This window comes from Oncorhynchus masou, chromosome 11, assembly GCF_036934945.1.
Source record: "Oncorhynchus masou masou isolate Uvic2021 chromosome 11, UVic_Omas_1.1, whole genome shotgun sequence".
Classification (NCBI taxonomy): domain Eukaryota; kingdom Metazoa; phylum Chordata; class Actinopteri; order Salmoniformes; family Salmonidae; genus Oncorhynchus; species Oncorhynchus masou.
This window is the reverse complement of record NC_088222.1, coordinates 17,278,988-17,304,169: the sequence shown is the minus strand read 5'-3', so window position 1 is coordinate 17,304,169 and position 25,182 is coordinate 17,278,988. Positions and strand designations below refer to the sequence as shown.

At 42.5% G+C, this 25,182-nt stretch overlaps 1 protein-coding gene across 1 annotated transcript; it reads right to left on the bottom strand.

Annotated features, from left to right (window-relative positions):
• Positions 1–5,167: 5,167 nt before the first annotated feature.
• Positions 5,168–24,624, bottom strand: LOC135547912 (LIM/homeobox protein Lhx5-like). Its single transcript, XM_064977119.1, has 5 exons — positions 24,452–24,624; positions 21,777–22,000; positions 19,483–19,760; positions 9,122–9,287; positions 5,168–6,165 (listed from the first exon to the last, which is right to left on the bottom strand). The coding sequence occupies exons 1-5, from the start codon at positions 24,622–24,624 to the stop codon at positions 5,822–5,824; spliced, it is 1,185 nt and encodes a 394-aa protein (XP_064833191.1). The 3' UTR covers positions 5,168–5,821.
• Positions 24,625–25,182: the final 558 nt, after the last annotated feature.

Below are 25,182 nucleotides of genomic sequence, written 5' to 3'. Positions count from 1 at the left end.
CATTGTCTGTTCAATGAGTTGGGCCTGTAAGGTATGTGGTGACATGGTCGCTCACTAAACGGCTGGTGTGATGTGACAATGTATTGTCTTCTCTCAGGGACAGACTCAAACATTTACTGATATGTGTCTCTGGTTTCTTTGGCCTATAGGGGGAACAGAAGGCACATGGGGTTTGCTGCCAGCAATCTTACACCAAATCCCAAGTGGCGCAGCGGTCTACAGCACAGCATCTCGGTGCTAGAGGCATCACTACAGACCCTGGTTTGATCCTAGGCTGATTCACAACCGGCCGTGACTGGAAGTCCCATAGGGCGATGCACATTTGGCCCAGTGTCATCTCTGTTAGGGTTTGGCCTAGTTAGGCATTCATTGTAAATAAGAATTTGTTGTTAATTGACTTGCCTAATTAAATAAAGGTTTAAAAAATATAATCCAAAATGTAAACCCCCCCCTACACACACACACTAAGCATATTATGTAGCTCTCGGATGTATTCAATGAGATGAAACATTCAGAACATTGCACAGGTTGTGGCCCAATGTGTGGCCAACACGATTCCATATTTTACATGACAATTATATTCTACGTTCTGTAGCATTTGCCTTTTATCCAACTTTACAGTGACCATTACTTTGAATCTACATTTTGTCTGTGTATAAGGAAGTAGCGTTTGTTTGTTTACACGTATTTGTGTTTCAGGGACACTTGTGTGCACGTTCGTATAAGAGAGAGTGTGTCTGTAAGACCCCTAGAGTCGATGTCCGCACACCTGCGGAAATCTAATTATCATAATTAAAAATACCCATAAAAAATCAGGTTGTTTAAACTAGAGATATCTGGTGTTAATCCACTGCATACAATCATAAAACCTAGAGATCAAACACAGGGAAATGGTTCCAATCTTACATACATACATTTACATTTGACCCCATAGGGGATTTAAGAAACATTTAAAATAAGGGCTGTGTTTCATGTAGGCTTACCCTTTTCTGAGAACTGTAAATCTCTTTAGGACAAGGTGATTTTTATCAATATATTCACATACTAATTAGCTGATAATGTGGCTATCATAAAGGACTACAAATGCCATGATGATCTGGACCAGAATGACGAATTGAGGCAAAGGCAAGAATCTCTGGATTAACTATCTAATGTTAGCTAAATGTAGAAATCAATAAATTGGCTACATTCTGCGAACTGTCTTGTGCAAGTTTTATATTGCCACAATAACTTATCAAAGGTGTCAGCTAGAGATGACGTGCAGGAGTTTGCAGGAATTTCAAAATCAAATCAAATGTATTTGTCACATACACATGGTTAGCAGATGTTAATGCGAGTGTAGCGAAATGCTTGTGCTTCTAGTTCCGACAATGCAGTAATAACCAAAAAACAAAAAGCTGCATAGTTTCCTAGGAACGCGAAGCGAAGCGAGGTGGCCATCTCTGTCGGCGCCTGAAGTTATAATTTCTAGTTTTGCATGATGTCTACTTTCTTTACATGGTTATGAAAATGCCATGCCAGGCTGAGCCTGTACGAAACACAGACCATATTTTAAGTGTTTCTAAAAATCCCCCATCGGAAAAATTAATTGTGGAAAAACTATTGGAACCATTTCCTTGTTTGACCGCTAGGTTTTATGGGTATTATGGCACCTCCACTGTGTGGCTCTTTGGCATGTCTCAGATCTATGCAACGTACAGAATAATAGGAAATGCTCTGAGACCATGTTGCAGCATCTGTAGGTAGCAGGTACAGTTAAAACAGTTCATTGAAGTATATATGGAAGTAGTTTAGTGCTCCATGTATGAATCTGTTATTCAATGTGTTTCTATGGGCTAATAGCAGTAAGGCCAAATTAAATGTTTTATCAAATCATTTTTTAGGTGTATTTAGAAAAAAAATGGGTCTTAAAATTCCAAATCAAATACCCCCCCACCAGGCGTAGACTCTTAATGTGTCTTCTTCATAGGGTGAAACGATTTCCCCGCCCCAGCCAGCAATGACGAGGGGGAGTAGGATAGGGGTACATCCATCAGTATGTGATGAAGGGAGGGGGGTTAGGGCCTGGGAACCAACAAGAGGCTGGTGCAGAGGAGGCTTGTGGGAGGAGCTGTAGGAGGAGGGGCTCATTGTAATGGCTGGAATGGAATATTTGGAAAGTTATCAAACACATCAGACATATGGAAACCACATGTTTGACTAATTTCCATCTATTCCATTCCAGCCATTACAATGAGCCTGTCCTCATGTAGCTCCTCCCACCAGCCTCCACTAGAATGGGGATGGGTGGGATGGAAAGTTAGGGGGGAACAAGCAGGTGATTTATTGCAGTTCCACGAGGGCTCCTCCTCTACTCTGCTCTCTCCCACAACAGCAAGGAAATAAATTACAAAAGAACCAGTGTTCTTTTTTTGCACAGCGCACATGGTAAACAAGGGATGTTTTGGTGAAAAGAAGTTGAAAACTATTTGAGGTGTTTGTTGCCACGCAGCAGCAGGTCAGTCGCTGAGCCTCTGGCCTGTGTGTGTTTATATACAGCACTGTTTGTGTTGGTGCTCCTATAGTATCAGCTGCTTCCTTCTCTTCTTGCACGCTCTCTCTCTCTCTCTCTCTCTCTCTCTCTCTCTCTCTCTCTCTCTCTCTCCCTCTCCCTCTCTTCTCTAGTTCTCTCTTGCTCTCTCACTCTTTCTCTCCCTGACTCTCTCTGAGAGATGGAGTGATACAGGCCTCTGTTCTGGGCGGAGGAGAGGAGAAGCTCAGGGGAGTAAACAGGAGTGAAGGAGGAATAAATAAAGGGGACGGAGGGATGCTGGTAATGACCCAGTGGTGGGTGAGGACCACGTCCACCGCTGTGGTGTGTGTGTGCGTGTGCAGACTGCGGCTTGCTCCAGACTCCCGCAGGGGGGAGGTGTGCGTCTGCGTGTGTGCGGAGCCGGTCTCCTCTCGCATTACGCCTTACATTAAAACCAGTCGGGGGGAAAATTACTGCAGACCTAAGCCACCATGAGTCCACCTGGGCCCACGGAGAGAAGGATGCAGCCGGAGGAGGGGATGAAGGGGTGAAAGAGAGGGAGGAGGATAAGGCTGGTGCCCCACTAGGAGTGGGATGGAATAGCCTCTAGATGTTGATCTAAAGTCAAGTTTCTTGTTTTCCCTGTAATGGTTCAGGTTAGGGTAAGCTGATCCAAGACCTGTACCTTAGGGACAAATTCTACCCTGAGCAGGTGGAAGAAACTACCCCCTAGCCCCTACCCCTTAGGCACTAGTGTTGATCTGAAATTATTGGCTAGGTGGTAGTAATAAAGGAAAAGGTTGAGCTTTTATTATTGCTCACCCAAATGTCTTCTTCCTACCAGTGAGTAAGGGTTGGGGGACTCCATTCCTTGTATCAAACAGAGGTTTGAGAAAGACAGAGCCAATGTAGTACAAGAGGAGATGTTTTGTTATCAGTACTATTTACACTGAAACAATACCCCCCATTCTCCTTCAGCTGCCTGAATGCGCACACACACACACACACACACACACACACACACACACACACACACACACACACACACACACACACACACACACACACACACACGCTCTCTCTCTTTCTCTCTCGTTCTATTTCTCTCTCATTTACATTGTGGAGATATACGTCAATAAATGTGGACACTGTACTCCTCGTTTTGATCCCATACAGAGACCAACGATATTATTATTTCAATAATAGGATAGAAATAATAACTCATAGGGAACAGATAGTATGCATGACATTGTGTGAAATCCAAATGCTGTGTATGCAGTTGGAATTTTCTTTGTCGCTTGCCCAGACAGTGTACTTGTCATTTTGTGGCTAATTTGTCATCCTTCATTTTGGATGTGTGCGTGTGTGTTGTCTGTGTGTGCCTGTGTGTGTCCCTGCATGCCTAAATATTCGTCCCTGAAGCCTAGTCCTAAGTCACATACACATCACACACACTCCTTGACTAACCTGTACCCCCGCACATTGACTCAATACCGGTACCCCTGTATATAGCCTCATTATTGACATTTTATTGTCGTGCTTTCTTTATTTTTTACGTTTTACTTTAGTTTATTTCGAGAATATTTTGTTAACTCTATTTTCTTAAAACTGCAATGTTAGGTAAGGGCTTGTAAGCAAGCATTTCCCTGTAAGGTGTACCTGTTGTATTCGGCGCATGTGACAAATACAATTTGATTTGATTTGATTTGACACTCGGCTGATGGAAAGCCTTCTCTTTAGTTGTCTTATCTAACCACTAGGTGGCGATGGTTACCAGGCTGCCAGGCAGACAGACGGACAGCAAGTCACAGATGTTGTCTGGCTCCTCCTTTAGTTTTCTGTCTATTGAAGAAGGAGACCTCAGCTGCTGAAGGACGTTCTCCATTATGGCTTCAATGTTCTTTTGAAAATCATTTCCATTAAAACATGCTTTTTTAAAGGGACACTAACAAAGGGAAGATCAGGAGAAGTGGAGAAGGAGAGGAAAAGAGAGGGACTGACAGGGGTGCCTGGATGGGCATGAGGGATATGTGTGTGGAGGGGACCTTGATTAGAGAGGGGTGGGTGTGTGTGTGTGTGTGTGTGTGTGTGTGTGTGTGTGTGTGTGTGTGTGTGTGTGTGTGTGTGTGTGTGTGTGTGTGTGTGTGTGTGTGTGTGTGTGTGTGTGTGTGTGTGTGTGTGTGTGTGTGTGTATGCGCAGCTTATGCATGTGTATGTTCTGAATAACCATATAGAGATCCTATACGAGAACAGTGAGAAAATCTATCAGGAACACATCACTAGAATTGATGGCCAAAATCGTGAGGAATGTATGTGCGTGTATATTGTATAGAATTCCAGAATAATTAATGTATGTCACTATGGGCCTTTATGAAAGCTGCAGTAGAGTTGTTCAAAAGCTATCAAAGGGATCACATGAGTGTTGTCAATGAGAATGTCTTTGGTATCTAACATGTTTATCTGGCTACCGCAAATGACTCTCCTGCCTTCACACTAAACTGACTATTGTCATCTCTGTCATCAAGCAGATATCTGCTCTGCACTACAGCCCCCTGAAGGGTTTATCTCGTTGGTGTTGAAGCTAAAATCAAAGGTGGTTGTGCTTAGAAACAGTTAAAACACTGAACAAGTGTATTTGTCTGTATTTGAGCATTGTATTGGAAGCAATATTACAATAGGAGACTGATGTACCAGTAAAACATCTGTTATGCAGAAGAGGAACTGACCAGTTAGACCTACAACACTGTGCTTTTAAGAAACAGTAGGCTAGAATAAAAAACCAAGACCGTTTTGAAACCAAAAAATAAAATACATAAAGCGTTCCTTTTGGCTTGTATTCTTTCTTTATCTCTCTCTGCAATATCACGTGTCCTTAGTGGGGGGAGTGGGGTGATACTGGGGCAAGAGGAACCGCTGTCTTCCTTTCTCCAATCCCAGTTCATTTTTCCCAGAGGTGGGTGGGAATGTATTTCTACTAACGGAGCCGAATAGGGCAGCGAATAGTACAACAAAGTTCAGATATGTCCAGCAAAGCCACCCCATCTTCCATCCTCAGTCCTTCACGTGAAGGATAAGAGTCAGGGGGAACAATTCCAATTCAACTCCATCAATTCAGCAAGTCAATTCAAAAATACGTGAATCCGTGAATAGAAAAATCCCCATTAACAAATACATAAACGCCATTTTTAATTCATAACTACTTATTCATAATGTCTTCAAATTCATCTCCCGTGTAGATTGAATCGAAAATGGGAAGTTGACCCTCCCCCCAACGAAACCCTCATCCCTTTCCCAGACCCAGGGTCTAGTCTACCAGACGGTGGTCTCTCCCATCTCCTGTCCAGGGTGGGACATGGGGGCGCTGTAGCTGGAGTTGCTAGCCAGGGAGAATGGTGGGCTGGGCCCCCCTCCGTATGCCTCACCAGGGACAGGATGCAGGGAGCTGGGCAGGCCGGGCTCTGGGCTGGGGGTGTCTGCGTGGGAGATCATGTCCGTGAACCTCTGGTCGTCAGAGGGGTGGAGGGCTGACACAGAGCCCTCCATGGCCCCTCCATGGATGTAGGGGGATTCTGCTGGAGACTGAGCCTGAGAGGAGGGAGGGCCGTGGGGGAAGAATTCATAGGTTCCCCCTCCGTAGTAGTCGCCCTGGTACTCTGTAAGGGGAGAGACAATTTGATTAGAAAACAAATCATCTAATGAGGAAATTCATTGTGCAGCACACAGATGAAGCAATTGATAGAACAACATTCAAAATCACTGACATTGAATCTAACAGCCTTCTAAAAATGGACCTACATCAAGATTCAAGATTTTGTAAATAATTGCATTATTTAGTAGCCTAAGTTACATTATATTATTGTTTGTTCTCTTTAGGGTAGCCATAACTGTGTTTTGCCACTAGGCTCTGCTCTTGAACATGCTGATTTCTACTTCAATTTGAGCACCTTTACTGTATAAGGCACAGAAAGTGCTTTTAAGTTAGGGTCTGATTGAGCATTGAATTACAGCAGCTACTTTTTAATGAGTCTACATGTACCCACACGTCACAACAGCAACCCTAACAAAAGCATTGACTGGTTTTATCTGCAGTAAGTTCTTTTTGTTGGGTTATCTGTTAATTTGTAAGTCGCTCTGGATAAGAGCGTCTGCTAAATGACTTAAATGTAATGTAAATGTTATAACATTTCAAGGAGAGGAAGGGAGCGGTTTAGTTCACTGGTATAGCTGAAAAGTAAAAGTGCAAAACATGTCTAAACTTCTTAAATTCACCCCGGTACTAGGTGAAGGGACGAAATGGGTTAGGGAATGGCTTGGTTCACTCTTTCTGTTAAAGTGAAAACACACTTTAAAAAATGTCTTTTTATATCCTATATTTCCAAGATTTTGAGTGCTTCCACTCATCCTTTTGTGAGTTGACTTTAGAATTTTTCTTACTTTATTATTCAAAGCGACTAAACTTTAAAAAGGAAATTAAAATCACACGCTCTACATTTCAGTTAGGCACCATACTCTTTATATTTTAGTGGGTATTCTTTATGTCAGTATTACAGAGGGAAGGAGCTCAAATAATGAACCAAAACACATCAAATATATGAACGTCTTGTTTAATGTACTGTATAGTATATGATGTTGATTTTACCAACTTAAATCATCAATCTAGCACACACACACACGTTATGTCAAGATCAGTTAAATGTAGTCAGCATTTCATTACGCTTTGTTTCTAACAAGATAGAGAAATGTTTCTCCTTTACATTACGACATCAGCAACACACCTTATGTTACAAACTGTGATAATGAGGGGAAGAATAAATCCACTAGCAATGCAATGATGACCCTGTTTTTTTGCTCCAAACTGAATAAACAAGCTAATTATTGAGTCCCACAAACAGAACCCTGCTAGCTACGTCAGACCTTGAGAATCAACCTGAACCTGGAGCAGCCGTGGGAAGAAAGGGGGAGGGGCAGAGAGAGAGAGAGGTGTTAGAATAACACACACATACGCACGCACGCACGCACGCACGCACGCACATACACACACACACACACACACACACACACACACACACACACACACACGCAGCAGCAGTAGAAGACCGGGGGGATGGAGGCAGTAGTGCTGCTAATACAGATGCCACTGCTCCACCAAGGCACAAAAGGGCGTGAAAAGCGGAATGCTGAGAATGGAGGGAGCTAGGAGAGGGGGATAAAGGTTTTGTCTCCTTCCCTTCCACCCATCTCCCTTCCCTCCCTCCCCGTTCCATCCTTCAAGGTTCCCTTGTAATTACAGTGGACGGATGCTGCTCTGTTCCAGTTTAGCAGTGGTTCCCAAACTGTGGGGGGCGTGAGGGGTCAGCAGGGGGAGTGTGGGTTTCGCCCCAATTATTATTTTTATATACAATATATATAGATATTTATATATACTATATATATGCTGTATATATTTAAAAAAATAAGGAACTCAGTCCAGCTTTTTACAAAGTGCAATTTCTAAATTGGGTATTGCATCATCAGTTCCTCTTGTCATGTCAGTCATTGCAAACCTTAGAGAGCTATTTACGTCAGCCATGGCAGCTACCGTTGTTTAGCTAGGTTTTTTTTAACCCATAGATGTTGTTGTAATGTTTCAGTCACTCAAATGTCACATGAATACACATTAGACATGGCAAAATGTATAGAACTGCATGAACATTTGCTTTAAAACTGAAAACATGTATCTGCACATCATGACAAGATTTGTAGAATTGCAGGAAAGAAGTTTTAAACCTGCAACATCTTCTCTTCGCCAAGAAGAGGGGTGTGAACAGTTTGTGTCATGAACAGTGCTTGTGCCCAGAGAAATATACATGGTGCTCTCATGCGCAGCAGGGGCGCAGGATGTTCCCCAATGCTGGAGGGGGGCCTGAGTGAAAGAGTTTGGGAACCCCTGCAGTATAGGACTCATTCCTCAGACACATCTCTCTTCAGCAGGCAGGTAGCTTAGTGGTTAGAGCATTGGACCAGTACATGAAAGGTTGCTGGATTGAATCCCAGAGCTGACAAGGAAAAACTCTGTCCTTCTGAACTAGGCAGTTAACCCACTGTGCCCTGGTAGGCTATCATTTTAAATAAGAATTTGTTCTTAACTGACTCGTCGAGTTAAATAAAGGTTAAATTTAAAAATCGAATAATTCAGCATTGTACTGACAATTAACTAACAAATGCGCTTGTTTTTAATCATTCTATGGTTGTTCACTTCAGCCCATTCCAGAATGTTCTGCCTTAATTTTAACATTCTTTTTCACTTCTAGATTTCAGAATCCTCTACATTGTTCCAGTAGGTCACTTGATGAGCATTCGACACACTTGTCACCCCACAGTTTAGCCAGAGCTGGACAGCACAGAGGTGGGCAATGGCATTCCTGACGAAAACCATGTTGGGGGTAATGTGTGTTGTGTATCACTAAAATCTTCACCAAGGATCACTTGTAAGCTAACAATGAGCATTGTCTTCCAACAGGTGGTACCATTCTTACTCAACGCGCAGACCAAACCGACAAAATCGTAATGTCTGATGTAATACAATGAACAGTGAGTGTTTTTACCACTCAAACAGGGAGTGTATTTTACCTGTGTAGTATCCGTAGGCCCCAGGCCCCAGTATGTCTGGGTCCTCCAGTCGTCCCCCCATGGACCTCATCCTCCTGGGCCCTCTGAAGAAGGCGTGCCGCCGGGCCCCCAGAGCACTCAGCTGCTTCATCCTCCGCTCCTTAGACCGACGGTTCTGGAACCACACCTAGAGTATGGAGTGGAAGAGGTAGTTAGTTATCAAATGACATCACACCTAGAGTATGGAGTGGAAGAGGTAGTTAGTTATCAAATGACATCACACCTAGAGTATGGAGTGGAAGAGGTAGTTAGTTATCAAATTACATCACACCTAGAGTATGGAGTGGAAGAGGTAGTTAGTTATCAAATGACATCACACCTAGAGTATGGAGTGGAAGAGGTAGTGAGTTATCAAATGACATCACACCTAGAGTATGGAGTGGAAGAGGTAGTTAGTTATCAAATTACATCACACCTAGAGTATGGAGTGGAAGAGGTAATTAGTTATCAAATGACATCACACCTAGAGTATGGAGTGGAAGAGGTAGTTAGTTATCAAATGACATCACACCTAGAGTATGGAGTGGAAGAGGTAGTTAGTTATCAAATGACATCACACCTATAGTATGGAGTGGAAGAGGTAGTTAGTTATCAACTGACATCACACCTAGAGTATGGAGTGGAAGAGGTATTTAGTTATCAAATGACATCACACCTAGAGTATGGAGTGGAAGAGGTAGTTAGTTATCAAATGACATCACACCTAGAGTATGGAGTGGAAGAGGTAGTTAGTTATCAAATGACATCACATCTAGAGTATGGAGTGGAAGAGGTAGTGAGATATCAAATGACATCACACCTAGAGTATGGAGTGGAAAAGGTAGTTAGTTATCAAATGACATCACAACTATGAGGACGGAGAGGAAGAGACAGTGAGTTATCAAATGACATCACATCTAGAGTATGGAGTGGAAGAGGTAGTGAGATATCAAATGACATCACACCTAGAGTATGGAGTGGAAGAGGTAGTGAGTTATCAAATGACATCACAACTATGAGGACGGAGAGGAAGAGACAGTGAGTTATCAAATGACATCACAACTATGAGGACTGCGAGAAAGAGACAGTGAGTTATCAAATGACATCACAACTATGAGGACGGAGTGGAAGAGGTAGTGAGTTATCAAATGACATCACAACTATGAGGACGAAGAGGAAGAGACAGTGAGTTATCAAATGACATCACAACTATGAGGACGAAGAGGAAGAGACAGTGAGTTATCAAATGACATCACAACTATGAGGACGAAGAGGAAGAGACAGTGAGTTATCAAATGACATCACAACTATGAGGACGAAGAGGAAGAGACAGTGAGTTATCAAATGACAGCACAACTATGAGGACGAAGAGGAAAGAGTTACACAACTAGGACCAAGAAAAAAATCTAAGATTTTTATCAGATCAAATTAAGTTAAACTATTTTTCTTTGAGTTTAGATGATTTTCATGGAATGAACAAACTTGATTTATACTGCATTTTAGACAAGTGTGTCAAGCACACAGAATGTCGTAATCAAAGTTGAATCAAATCTAACTTTATTTCTAGTCCATTACTTCACCAGATATATTCATAATCCATTTCACATTAGCGTTACAACATACTTTGCAGAGAATTAAAAACACATACACATACAAGGTAGTTAAAATGACAAGGTAGTTAAATGACAAGGAAGTTAAAATGACAAGGCCCACTCCTATCATCATCAAATAAAATCACCATCAAATTAAATCCACCTTAATTTCAGACCTTTGTTGTTTTGTCCATTTGTACATGGTCCCTTCCACAGACTTGGAGTGCTATTTAACTATGCTTGCTATTCTCATACAGGAATTCTAGTTCTGTAGCATTGCTCATTTTATGTACATTATGCAATGATCATTTTTTGTTTTGTTTGCTGTCTTGAGACCAGTGTCAACACAGCAAATAGATTCAAATCCAGAAAATAGCTTTTCTCAGGCACATCACCTATAGAAATAAAGGGCTCCACTTAGATATAAGTTAGATTACTGGAGAAATGGGAGGAATAGGGACAAAGTGGGATGGAGGCGGTGGAGGTAAACTAACAAACATGGACACTGTCCAACCCAGACACATGATGAAAATGTGTCGTCTCCAACACTCCTTCCGTGGCCTCCAACTGCTCTTAAATGCTAGTAAAATGAAATGCATGCTCTTCAACCCATCGCTGCCTGCACCCACCCGTCTAGCATCACTACTTTGGACGGTTCTGACTTAGAATATGTGGACAACTATAAATACCTAGGTGTCTGGTTAGACTGTAAACTCTCCTTACAGAGTCATATTAAACATCTCCAATCCAAAATTAAATCTAGAATCGGCTTCCTATTTCGCAACAAAGCATCCTTCACTCATGCTGCCAAACATACCCTCGTAAAACTGTCTTTCCTACCGATCCATGACTTCAGCGATGTCATTTACAAAATAGCTTCAAACACTCTACTCAGCAAATCAGATGCAGTCTATCACAGTGCCATCCGTTTTGTCACCAAGCCCCATATACTACCCATCACTGCGACCTGTAAGCTCTCGTTGGCTGGTCCTCGCTTCATACTCGCCGCCAAACCCACTGGCTCCAGGTCATCTATAAGTCTTTGCTAGGTAAAGCTCCGCCTTATCTCAGCTCACTGGTCACCAGAGCGACACCCACCTGTAGCATGCGCTACAGCAGGTATATTTCACTGGTCATCCCCAAATCCAACACCTGCTTTGGTCGCCTTCACTTCCAGTTCTCCGATGCCAATGACTGGAACGAATTGCAAAAATCACTGAAGTTGGAGACTTATATCTCCCTTCACTAACTTTAAGCATCAGCTGTCAGAGCAGCTTACCGATCGCTGCAGCTGTACACAGCCCATCTAGTAAATTGCCCATCCAACCAACTACCTACCTCATCCCCATATTTGTTTTTGTTTTTCTGCTCTTTTGCACACCAGTGTTTCTTCTTGCACATCCTCATCTGCACATATATCACTCCAGTGTTAATTGCTAAGTTGTAATTACTTTGCCACTATGGCTCATTTATTGACTTACCTCCTTACTTCATCTGCACACACTGTATACAGATTTTTCTATTGTGTTATTGACTGTACGTTTGTTTATCCCATGTGTAACTCTGTGTTGTTGTTTTTGTTGCACTGCTTTGCTTTGTCTTGGCCAGGTCGCAGTTGAAAATGAGAACTTGTTCTCAACTGGCCTACCTGATTAAATAAGGTGAAATAAATAAATACAATTTTAAAAAGTGCCTAAAAGAAAAATGTTCAGCCTCTCCTCGTTAGGGAATATGGATGTGAGTGAGAAGCAGAGTGTAGGTTCAATTCCAACAAGGATGCAGGTGTTAAAGAGCCACAGCCACAGAGCCACAACACCCAGAAATCACACTGGAGCTGTTTAGTAATCAGTGATATGGCAGTTAGTATATTTTTTAATCATCCAATAAAATCAATGAATCAGTCAATAACACAAAGAAACACAACACACACACTATTTTCTATAGGTTCTCTCCATGTGCCTCAGCAGGTCACTGTACAACAACACAACTCACTAGGCCTCAAAACAACACAATTCAGCAGGCCTCAATACAAAAACACAACTCAGCAGGCCTCAATGCAACACAACACAGCAGTCCTCAATCAAACAACACAACTCAGCAGGCCTAAATACAACAACACAACTCAGAAGGCCTCAATACAACAACACAACTCAGCAGGCCTCAATACAACAACACAACTCAGCAGGCCTAAATACAACACAACTCAGCAGGCATCAGTACAACACAACTCAGCAGGCCTCAATACAACAACACAACTCAGCAGACCTCATTGCAACAACACAACTCAGCAGGCCTCAATACAACAACACAATTTAGCAGGCCTAAATACAACACAACTCAGCAGGCCTCAATACAACACAACTCAGCAGGCCTCAATACAACAACACAACTCAGCAGGCCTCAATGCAACAACACAACTGAGCAGACCTCAATACAACAACACAACTAAACCGGCTTCAATACAACAACACAACTCAGCAGGCCTCAATACAACAACACAACTCAGCAGGCCTCAGTACAACAACACAACTCCACCGGCTTCAATACAACAACACAACTCAGCAAGCCTCAATACAACACAAATCAGCAGGTCTCAATACAAAAACCCAACTCAGCAGGCCTCAATGCAACACAACACAGCAGTCCTCAATCAAACAACACAACTCAGCAGGCCTCAATACAACAACACAACTCAGAAGGCCTCAATACAACAACACAACTCCACCAGCTTCAATACAACAACACAATTTAGCAGGCCTAAATACAACACAACTCAGCAGGCCTCAGTACAACAGAACTCAGCAGGCCTCAATACAACAACACAACTCAGCAGGCCTAAATACAACACAACTCAGCAGGCCTCAGTACAACACAACTCAGCAGACATCATTGCAACAACACAACTCAGCAGGCCTCAATACAACAACACAACTCCACCGGCTTCAATACAACAACACAATTTAGCAGGCCTAAATACAACACAACTCAGCAGGCCTCAATACAACACAACTCAGCAGGCCTCAATACAACAACACAACTCAGCAGGCCTCAATGCAACAACACAACTAAGCAGACCTCAATACAACAACACAACTAAACCGGCTTCAATACAACAACACAACTCAGCAGGCCTCAATACAACAACACAACTCAGCAGGCCTCAGTACAACAACACAACTCCACCGGCTTCAATACAACAACACAACTCAGCAAGCCTCAATACAACACAAATCAGCTGGTCTCAATACAAAAACCCAACTCAGCAGGCCTCAATGCAACACAACACAGCAGTCCTCAATCAAACAACACAACTCAGCAGGCCTCAATACAACAACACAACTCAGAAGGCCTCAATACAACAACACAACTCCACCAGCTTCAATACAACAACACAATTTAGCAGGCCTAAATACAACACAATTCAGCAGGCCTCAATACAACACAACTCAGCAGTCCTCAATCAAACAACACAACTCAGCAGGCCTCAATACAACAACACAACTCAGCAGGCCTCAATGCAACAACACAACTCAGCAGACCTCAAAACAACAACACAACTCCACCGGCTTTAATACAACAACACAACTCAGCAGGCCTCAGTACAACACAACTCAGCAGGCCTCAATACAACAACACAACTCAGCAGACCTCATTGCAACAACACAACTCAGAAGGCCTCAATACAACAACACAACTCCACCGGCTTCAATACAACAACACAAGTCAGCAGGCCTAAATACAACACAACTCAGCAGGCCTCAGTACAACACAACTCAGCAGGCCTCAATACAACAACACAACTCAGCAGGCCTCAATACAACAACACAACTCAGCAGGCCTCAATACAACAACACAACTCCATCAGCTTCAATACAACAACACAATTTAGCAGGCCTAAATACAACTCAGCAGGCTTCAATACAACACAACTCAGCAGTCCTCAATCAAACAACACAACTCAGCAGGCCTCAATACAACAACACAACTCAGAAGGCCTCAATACAACAACACAACTCAGCAGGCCTCAATACAACAACACAACTCAGCAGGCCTCAATGCAACAACACAACTCAGCAGACCTCAAAACAACAACACAACTCCACCGGCTTTAATACAACAACACAATTTAGCAGGCCTAAATACAACACAACTCAGCAGGCCTCAATACAACAACACAACTCCACTGGCTTCAATACAACCACACAACTCAGCAGGCCTCAATACAACAACACAACTCAGCAGGCCTCAGTACAACAACACAACTCAGCAGGCCTCAAAACAACAACACAACTCCACCGGCTTCAATACAACAACACAACTCAGCAGGCCTCAATGCAACAACACAACTGAGCAGACCTCAATACAACAACACAACTCCACCGGCTTCAATACAACAACACAACTCAGCAGGCCTCAATACAACACAACTCAGCAGGCCTCAGTACAACAACACAACTCAGCAGGCCTCAATGCAACAGCACAACTCCACCGGCTTCAATACAACAACACAACTCAGCAAGCCTCAATACAACACAATTCAGCATGTCTCAATACAAAAACCCAACTCAGCAGGCCTCAATGCAACACAACTCAGCAGTCCTCAATCAAACAACACAACTCAGCAGGCCTCAATACAACAACACAACTCAGAAGGCCTCAATACAACAACACAACTCAGCAGGCCTCAGTACAACACAACTCAGCAGGCCTCAATACAACAACACAACTCAGCAGGCCTAAATACAACACAACTCAGCAGGCCTCAGTACAACACAACTCAGCAGGCCTCAATACAACAACACAACTCAGCAGGCCTCAATACAACACAACTCAGCAGGCCTCAGTACAACACAACTCAGCAGGCCTCAATACAACAACACAACTCAGAAGGCCTCAATACAACAACACAACTCCACCAGCTTCAATACAACAACACAATTTAGCAGGCCTAAATACAACTCAGCAGGCCTCAATACAACAACACAACTCATCAGGCCTCAATGCAACAACACAACTCAGCAGACCTCAATGCAACAACACAACTCTGCAGACCTCAATACAACAACACAACTCAGCAGGCCGCAATGCAACAACACAACTTAGCAGGCCTCAATGGAACAACACAACTCAGCAGGCCTCAATACAACAACACAACTCCACCGGCTTCAATACAACAACACAACTGAGAAGGCCTCAATGCAGCATCACAACTCTGCAGGCCTCAATACAACAACTCAGCAGGCCTCAGTACAATAACATACAATAACAAAACTCAGCCTGCCTCAATGCAACAACACAACTCCACCGGCTTCAATACAACAACACAACTCAGGCAGGCCTAAATACAACACAACTCAGCAGGCCTCAGTACAATAACACAACTCAGCCGGCCTCAATGGAACAACACAACTCCACCGGCTTCAATACAACAACACAACTGAGAAGGCCTCAATGCAGCATCACAACTCTGCAGGCCTCAATACAAAAACTCAGCAGGACTCATTACAACAACACAATTAAGCAGGCCTCCCTCAATACAACAACACAACTCAGCAGGCCCCAATCAAACAACACAACTCAGCAGGCCTCAATACAAAAACGCAACTCAGCAAGCCTCAATGCAACATCACAACTGAGCAGGCCCCAATACAATAACTCAGCAGGCCTCAATACAACAACACAACTCAGCAGGCCTCAATTCAACAACACAACTCAGCAGACCTCAATACAACAACACAACTCAGCAGGCCTCAATACAACAACACAACTCCACCGGCTTCAATACAACAACACAACTGAGAAGGCCTCAATGCAGCATCACAACTCTGCAGGCCTCAATACAACAACTCAGCAGGACTCATTACAACAACACAACTCAGCAGGCCTTATTACAACAACTCAGCAGGCCATATTACAACAACTCAGCAGGACTCATTACAACAACACAACTCAGCAGGCCTCAATACAACAACACAACTCAGCAGGCCTTATTACAACAACACAACTCAGCAGGCCTTATTACAACACAACTCAGCAGGCCTTATTACAACAACACAACTCAGCGGGCCTTATTACAACAACACAACTCAGCAGGCCTAAATACAACAACTCAGCAGGCCTTATTAAAACACAACTCAGCAGGCCTTAATACAACAACACAACTCAGCAGGCCTTATTACAACAACACAACTCGGCAGGCCTTATTACAACACAACTGAGTAGGCCTTATTACAACAACACAACTCTGCAGGCCTCAATACAACACAACTCAGCAGGCCTCAACCCAACACAACTCAGTAGGCCTTATTACAACACAACTCAGCAGGCTTCAACTCAACACAACTCAGCAGGCCTTATTACAACACAACTCAGCAGGCCTCAACCCAACACAACTCAGCAGGCCTTATTATAACACAACTCAGCAGGCCTCAACCCAACACAACTTAGGAAGCAGAGAAATGAAAACAGCCATGAATGGAGTCAAATAAAGTATTTGTACAGGAACAATGGAGAAGAGAAAAATGTAAAAATGTCCAACATATGGAGCTTCGCATACTAAAAACATAACCCATTTCTTGTTGTGCCTCTGCATCGGCACGGAATAATAATGCATGTTAACACCAGCTAGGCTACACCAAAGGCACAATCCCACTGTGTTGGAGATTAACAAATAAAACACACACAAAAACACCTAAAACCATTTAGGCATTCCTCTCCATGTTTTTCCCAGCAAAGATGACACCTGCCTACAGAGAACAATTGTCTAACTGTAGGGTACATTTTTATGGAAATGCTTTCACTCCCCTTGAGAGAGCATTTCTTAGGGATTACCACACACACACACACACACACACACACACACACACACACACACACACACACACACACACACACCAGAGGGCTCCCTGCTCAGGGTGCATCGGCAGTTACTACACAGCAAATGAGGGGGGAGATGATGGCCATGAATCTGGCCACCATCTTGGTTTTATATATCACAGTACATTATGTTGTTGCTAATCAGAGATGAATGGGATGGATTCAGTGTTGTGGAGACATGAAAGTGGGAAGGTGCTACACTACACTACGCATGGCCTGGTCTAAGAGGAGAGGAGAAGAGAGGAGACTGTCTGGCAGTAAATGAGTGAGGACAGAGAGGAGCGAGGGGGGTGTACGATATGTAAATCTGGGAAATCAGTGATAATTACTGTAAGCGCACAAAAAGCCACATCTCAGCTGGCAGAGACGGTGCTAATCACCCTAACACAGTCTGAACCCAGACACTGACAGAGAGAGAGAGAGAGAGAGAGAGAGAGAGAGAGAGAGAGCGAGAGCGAGAGAGAGAGAGTGTGTGTGTGTGTGTGTGTGTGTGTGTGTGTGTGTGTGTGTGTGTGTGTGTGTGTGTGTGTTTGTGTGAGTGTGTGACCGTGTGTGCGTGTGTGCGTGCGTGCGTGCTTGAGATTGTGTCTGTGCATGAGTTTGTTCATGTGTGTGCTTATGTGTGTCACAAAGAGCAGAGAATTATAGAGGTTAAGACTAAAATCCTGGAGACCTGAGTGTGTTGGGCAGCAGAGATGATAAATTCCACATTTCCACTTCCAGGACGTAAACAGTAATGTTATGTCCCTCTCACTCACAGTGATCATGATCTCACATCAGCTTTCCCTAACAGAGGTCAATTCAGTTTGAATTTCAGTCAATTCAGGAAGTGAAAAATCCTTAATTGAAAATAAAGGAGTATTTTCACTTCCTTGACTGAACTGAACTACTGCTCCCTAAAACGTCTCCATTGTCTTGGTTGGGATGTTAATAAACTGTTTTACTATATCTCTATAACACCTTCCTGCATCACCTGTTCACAGTATATCTGTGCAGTGCTGTGGGCTTTTTTTGTAATGACACTGTTGTTAAATTATTGGCTGTTAAAACCATTAACAGTGCATGATATTTCCAACATTTAAATACCTATGGCTACAGATACATATTTAAATATGTACATATTGGATTGCCTATGTCTTTTATACAAAGCCTCTTGTCCCACTTTTGACAGTGCCATCTGGTTATTATACTTTCTTTAAGAATAAATAAGAAATCAACAGAAAATATAATATTCCTGTCATATTATTAAAAAACAAACGTCTTCCATCTTTCATTCGTATTTATCAAATCGTAATTGCTGTGTTGTTTTAAAGAACCAAAACTATCAAACAGGAGTCAATATACAATAGAAGATAAATAGCCTAGTCAATTGCCAATGTGTGATTACTAAAAACTTATTTTAAAGAAATAGCAATCTCAATGATGTTGTTTTATCGCATGATAGTGTAGCTAAATAATTACAAAAATATCACAAAAGCTATAAACATCTCGAAGTAATATTGTGGTTTCTAGACCCCATTCCTATTTCCCGGGGAGGGATGTTCAATAACTCTCGAGTTGATCTTATGACGACATAGTTATGGGGATCTGGACTAGATAATAACCTCATAGTAAACTGTTGTGACATTTCTTCTTCTCACTCTCACTTTGTCAATTATGTCTTCAATTAAATCTCGCTCTAATTTCAGGGAAAATTAAAATCCAATCTATTCTAATTCATCAAGAATGTCGAAGACAGCAGACAGGCCCACGTTGCTTACAACACCAGTAGCCTATCAAAACCGAGCGGTGCTCATCAAACACAAATAGAAAAAAAAAACGTTTTTTCCACTGGACCTGGGAAATCAACAGATCCACCCAGAGCATCCATTCTACCTGTATAACCCGCATGTTGAGTCCCGTCTCCTGGGCCAGCTGTTCTCGGATGTGTCGGGTGGGTTTCGGCGTGGCCACGAAGGCAGCCTTCAGCGTTTCCAGCTGCTTGGCTTTGATGGTGGTTCGCGGACCTCGCCGCTTCGTACCCGAACTCTGCTCCTCATTCTCGTTATTGTTCGTGTCCTTATCTGAGCATGTGGAATTGTCCGTCTCTTTTGTGTCGTCCTGCATCGGGTCCTGGAGGTCCGGCGATAAACTTCTGTCTGTGCATGATGACACTGGGGAACGAGAGAGAATGGAAATGTCTCAATCGGAGATATCACGAGGCCTTCTGTGTGCTGCTAGATTAATTATGTAGTCTGTCTAATCAGAAATAAACCAGAATAAGTGGAACAATGACGCCTCACAAAATACAAAATAGCCTATGGAAGCCCTTTGAGTGCCTTTTACATAAAAAAAATACACTTTACCAAGTCCATATGAAACAGTCTAAATGCCTGGATTTACCCGTTTAAATCTAGTCACAAATAAAACAGGTGTAACCAATTTAACTCAACCGTGCCCGCGTGTGACCTGAAGCGGATCGACGTATGGAAATAGAAATTATGCATGTAACGTGAAACAAAAAAAAATGGAGCTTGGCTGCCTATACAGCGGATCCCCAAGGACCCGCTGCGTCGCGCGATAACAGCATGTCATTGTCCGAGGGGATGGCTGTTTGAGAAATGTATCAAACAGGAAATTATAGCATTGATAAGCCTTAGCTATATGGTCAGATGCATTCAGCGACGCGGAGATGCTTTGTTGGGGAACATCATCAAACACTAGGCTACACATGCTCTATATGCGGCCCATTGAGCCAGCAAGAATGTCAGTCGTCATATGTTGTTCATATTTGAAGCAACAGACACGCAACGAGGGGTTAAAATCAATGTCACGTCTTTCGATGACACACATGTTATCCGTCACCTTGTTGATCTAAAGACAAAATCGAGTGCCAGTGATGGGAGCCTGACAACTCCTCGAACACAATACGATTTTCCGACAGTTGTTGTTGATTTAGGCCTATCAATTTGGGTTCCAAACACCCAACATATCGGCGTAATCTCTTATCAATATCAACGTCTTTAAATAATTACATTTTAGAGATATTTGTTTGGAGATAATTAGAGGTGAAGTAATTTGCAGACGAATTCTCCATATAGTCCTACACATGTTTGACCATGTGACGTTAGGTGCTATACGACACTGCAGCTAAAATAGGAAAGTAGAGAATAGAATCAAACAGAATAGAATAAAAAATATGTATCCATATATAAGACGACTTCAACAGCGGTGAGATTGGACGCAGGCGACAGCCTACCCCAAATCATGCAGAGCCAGAGCTAACGCTTAGACACCCACCCTGTCCATGGTTCTGAATTTCATGACCGTGGTGTGTAGACTCAACCCGGCTACCGCGGCCGGTGGCTATATAGGTTATACCTCTGGATACTTTTTTTTTAAGGTGCAGAGTAACATAATAGATTTTTCGAATTCATACATTTTAGTTTGCAGTAGGATTTGTAAATATGTGATATGGGCTATCCCATTTCAGGATGCCAAAAAATACATCCAAGCAGTAGTGGCGTTTCATATCATGAACAAGTCGTTTAATTTTCCACCATAAGCAGTCTATGGTTTTGGTTTGGTTGGATGTGTACCAGTGTATGGTAACGTGAGATCCCACGTTGAAACAATCAGTAAATCAACAAAGAAAAACGGTCCCTTATTTTCAGACATCAGTGGGCCTATAGACATTTTCCAAGACCAACAGAACACTGATATGTTTGTATCCATGTAGTAATATAAGAAGACTCACTTTGAAACCCTTTAAGGTCAAATGCAGCAGTTTTTATCTCAAAATCAAATCATCTCTGGGTAACAAGTAGGTATCTTACTGTGATTATTTTAAATTAAAATGGTAAAAAAAATATATATATTCTCAAGCAAGAATTTTGCTAGGAATGTCTGAGAGTGGTCTGAGTGGGGAGGAGACAATTGAAATAGCTGTTATTGGCAGAGAGGTTTAGAACTCTCTTTCTTATTTGTATATTAACTCATTTACCACCTGGTGATGTCACCAGGCAGTCCAAAACTCCATCCCACCAAAACAGGCTGAAATGTATTTTCAAACAGCTCTTCCACTAAATGGGCATTATAATATTTTTCACAAGTTCATAGGATTCCAACTTTATAGTGTGGAACACAGGAAATCACGTTGTTGACTGCACTGGGCCTTTAACAATAATTACCTGAATTCAAGTTGACTTCCTTGATCGCCCCTGAGCTCAGGTAGTCTTCTTTACAAACAAATTTATTTTCGTCGATAACATAGAGTTCCTCGCCGGTGGACAGCTGCTTGTTGCACACCATGCACGTAAAGCAGTTGAGATGGAACACCTTGCTGCGCGCCTTGCGCACCAGATCACTGGGAGAGATGCCTTGGAGACATCCTGCGCACTTCGTCCCAAACCTCCTGAAATGAAAGCGAGAGGACAGAGACAACAAGCATGTTGATGTAAAATCACTCTGAGACTAAAATAGTTAACAACATCCTGAATTTGAGCGGGAAATTGTACAGTTTTAACTGGAAATCAGTAGGCGGCGTTCAACCAGCGTGAGTCTTAATAAAGAAAGGAAAAATATAGGCCTATAGTGAATTATGCAACTGTGGGCAATGCAGATGTTTTTGTGAGTAGCCTGAATTTATAATTGCAACCACGAAATCTAAATAAATCTGTCGTAAAGAGATTTTACATAACAAGATAAAAGGCCAGTTTCAACAATGACAACATATAGCCTTTAATAATAATACTAATAATATGCCTAATAATAACAATAGTAGTAACAATAACATCATCTTAATAAATTATAAATAACATACTTCATATATTTGTTTTATAGCAGGCTACATGTTTGCCATAATTGAAGAAAGGGTAGCCTATTTCGAACATAATTTCGTTCAAATCTAACATACTACTTGATACGAAATAGCCTACAATGTGCGCTAGACAGATTTTCAACATTGAATAGAAAAACATTCATTTTCACATTTTTTTTATGGAGTTGTTATATTAATAAACCCACGTTAACGCATTAGTGACAGTCAGCACAATGTGACCACGGAGATATCCGAGGATTAAACCGAATAGGACGTTTTTACCGTGAAAATCTCTGTTAATCCACATTCACCCTCTTCACATGCAAAAACCTTGGTGGATAGACTTTTATTATTTAGATAGACAGACGAATACAATAGCATAATTCAACGTCTCAACATTTCCAGGGATAACTCGACAAGGTAAATGGTTGAAAATGCCTGTGTTGCATTGGAAGAAAAGGTATGCTAATGTAGGCCTACATAAAGTGATGGAGAATGGGAAGCCTTATTTTGTGTTTCTCTCTCGGATGTGAAATAAATAGGCCTAATGCAACTCATCACGAGCCAGAAACCTCGTCATGCGCCTCATGCTGATTTGGTAATCTCTCTCTCATCAATATGGAGTCGCCTCCAGGACGAAAAAAAATGCAGGAATTGAAAATATTTCAATTATAATACGAGTATTGGAGATAGTGTGTGTTTGAGGGTGTGAGTGGGGGGCTGTTGTTTTGGATTTGGGGAAGCGGTTGCACGAGGGCACGACTGAACGAGTGGTTCAGGCAAGCCCCCTTTATTTGAACACTAATGTAGTCTACGGAATCTCTCTCGATCCATTTGCAATAGTATCGCTCCACTGTAGCCTTTTACATGCACCGCCCGGGCCAGCCTCCTCTCGTGCGGCGAGTGCAGGCCACCGCTCGACTTACACAACAAATGGCCACGTTAGGGTGATTACTGTTTCTCCTGGCTAATGGTTGGGCCATTTAAATCCACTGCTTGATGGGAGCTGGCTAATATGATGGTCAAGGTCGTTTGGGGGCAACAATGCCGTCACAAAGGCTTAAACACTGGGCCTTACATGTCATTAAACAATTTGTTTGGGGAGACGGGAAAAAGCTGACACATAAATAATTGCTATGATGCTACAAACAAGGGCCTATACTTATCACTGAATTACATGGAACACTTTGAAGAACTGAGCTGATGGTGCAGGCCTAATGAGGAGGTTTTAAAATATATAGGAACAAACAAAAGTGGAAGCAGAGAGTACGAGTTTGAGGAAAATGTAGCTGATTTAGAAATAGATTTAAGAGAAGTGTGAATATTCAAGCCCACATAATATTCAGAATATTCCCATTATTAAAATTTATAAATACAAGTGATATTATTGGTGTCATAATAACAATTATTAACTAAGTTAATGCTTCGTATTGTCAGAAAACACACTTTAAGAACACACACGTCATGCGGCCAAAGAGTGATAACGTGGCCATATTAGGCAATTATTATATGGTTCTTTCAAAATGCTAAATATTATTGTGGTATTCAAAGTGAACCTATAACTATGATTAATTTATTGGCCTAATAATTATATGATTTTTGTTGCAAAACCAATGTGACACTAAATGCTAAGATGCCAATGTGCCATGACTGCAATATTACTTCTATTGACTATAAATAGTATTATTTTGAAGTGACATTCTTAAACATTTCAAGTAACTTATATGTATGCTATCTCGCTTATAGGTGAAATATATCCTGTGAAATAGGCCTTGTAAACCATATCCATTTCCACAAAACAATGTGTAGGCCTGTATAATAATATCTGGTTAATTATGTGAGGGACGCTTAAACGAGACCTATTTTTAGCATTGTGACATGAAATCCCATTTCAGCATTTGATTTTAAACAAATCCACTGGCGAACAAAAAACAAGAAAACATAATCCAGAATGACAATCTTCAGAAGCAGGATGATTATAATTCTCCTTACTGAGTTTTTGACAAGCCCTGCTTTTACGCCTGAATCCCCAATCTGAATCCTTACCTGAAAAAGTCAATTTTACAATAGAGCTTCCCATCCCGGGAGAAGCACTTCTCTGTCAGATTACAGTTGCACTCGCAGCACTGGACGCATTTGGCGTGCCAGGCTTGGTCCAACACGTTAAGCAGGAACCGGTCCAGGATGGGCCTGTCGCACCCGGCGCAGTGGACCATCATCCCGCCTGTCTGGAGGACACCGAGGACCGACCTTCCCACGCGGGCTCCGGTGCTGGGTCTGGGGCCACACGGCTCTCTGCGCAGCAACGTCTTGGCTCCGGGGTTTGGGACAAAGCAGACGCGAATGTTCCGTCAGGTGGGTGGGCGGTGAGAAGACCCTATCCCCTACCGTTTAAAGGCAGGCTATAGGTGAACACTCCCCGAAGTTCCTTTTCGGTACTTCTGGTTCTGGACGCCCCTGTCCTGTCCTGGCACCTGTCACAATCCAGAATCCAGAAGATAGAAAGGTGAATTTAAAAAGCACCTATTCCTCTTCATTGACGGGCTGCGTAAAAATGGTCACCTGAAAAGCCTGTTCTTCCACGCTGTAGAGAATACGTTGCATGGGGCTGTAGCAAAGTTATTATTTTGTTGTTGTTGTAAATAGCCCTTTCTTTTATTATTCTGTCATCTTTTGTTTTTAGGTTCCACTTCTTCGCCTTCGCTCACCTCACGTGGACACGTTTCGCATCACTGTGCCCGGCTGTGCTAGCGCGAGGCACGTCCGTATTCAGATTG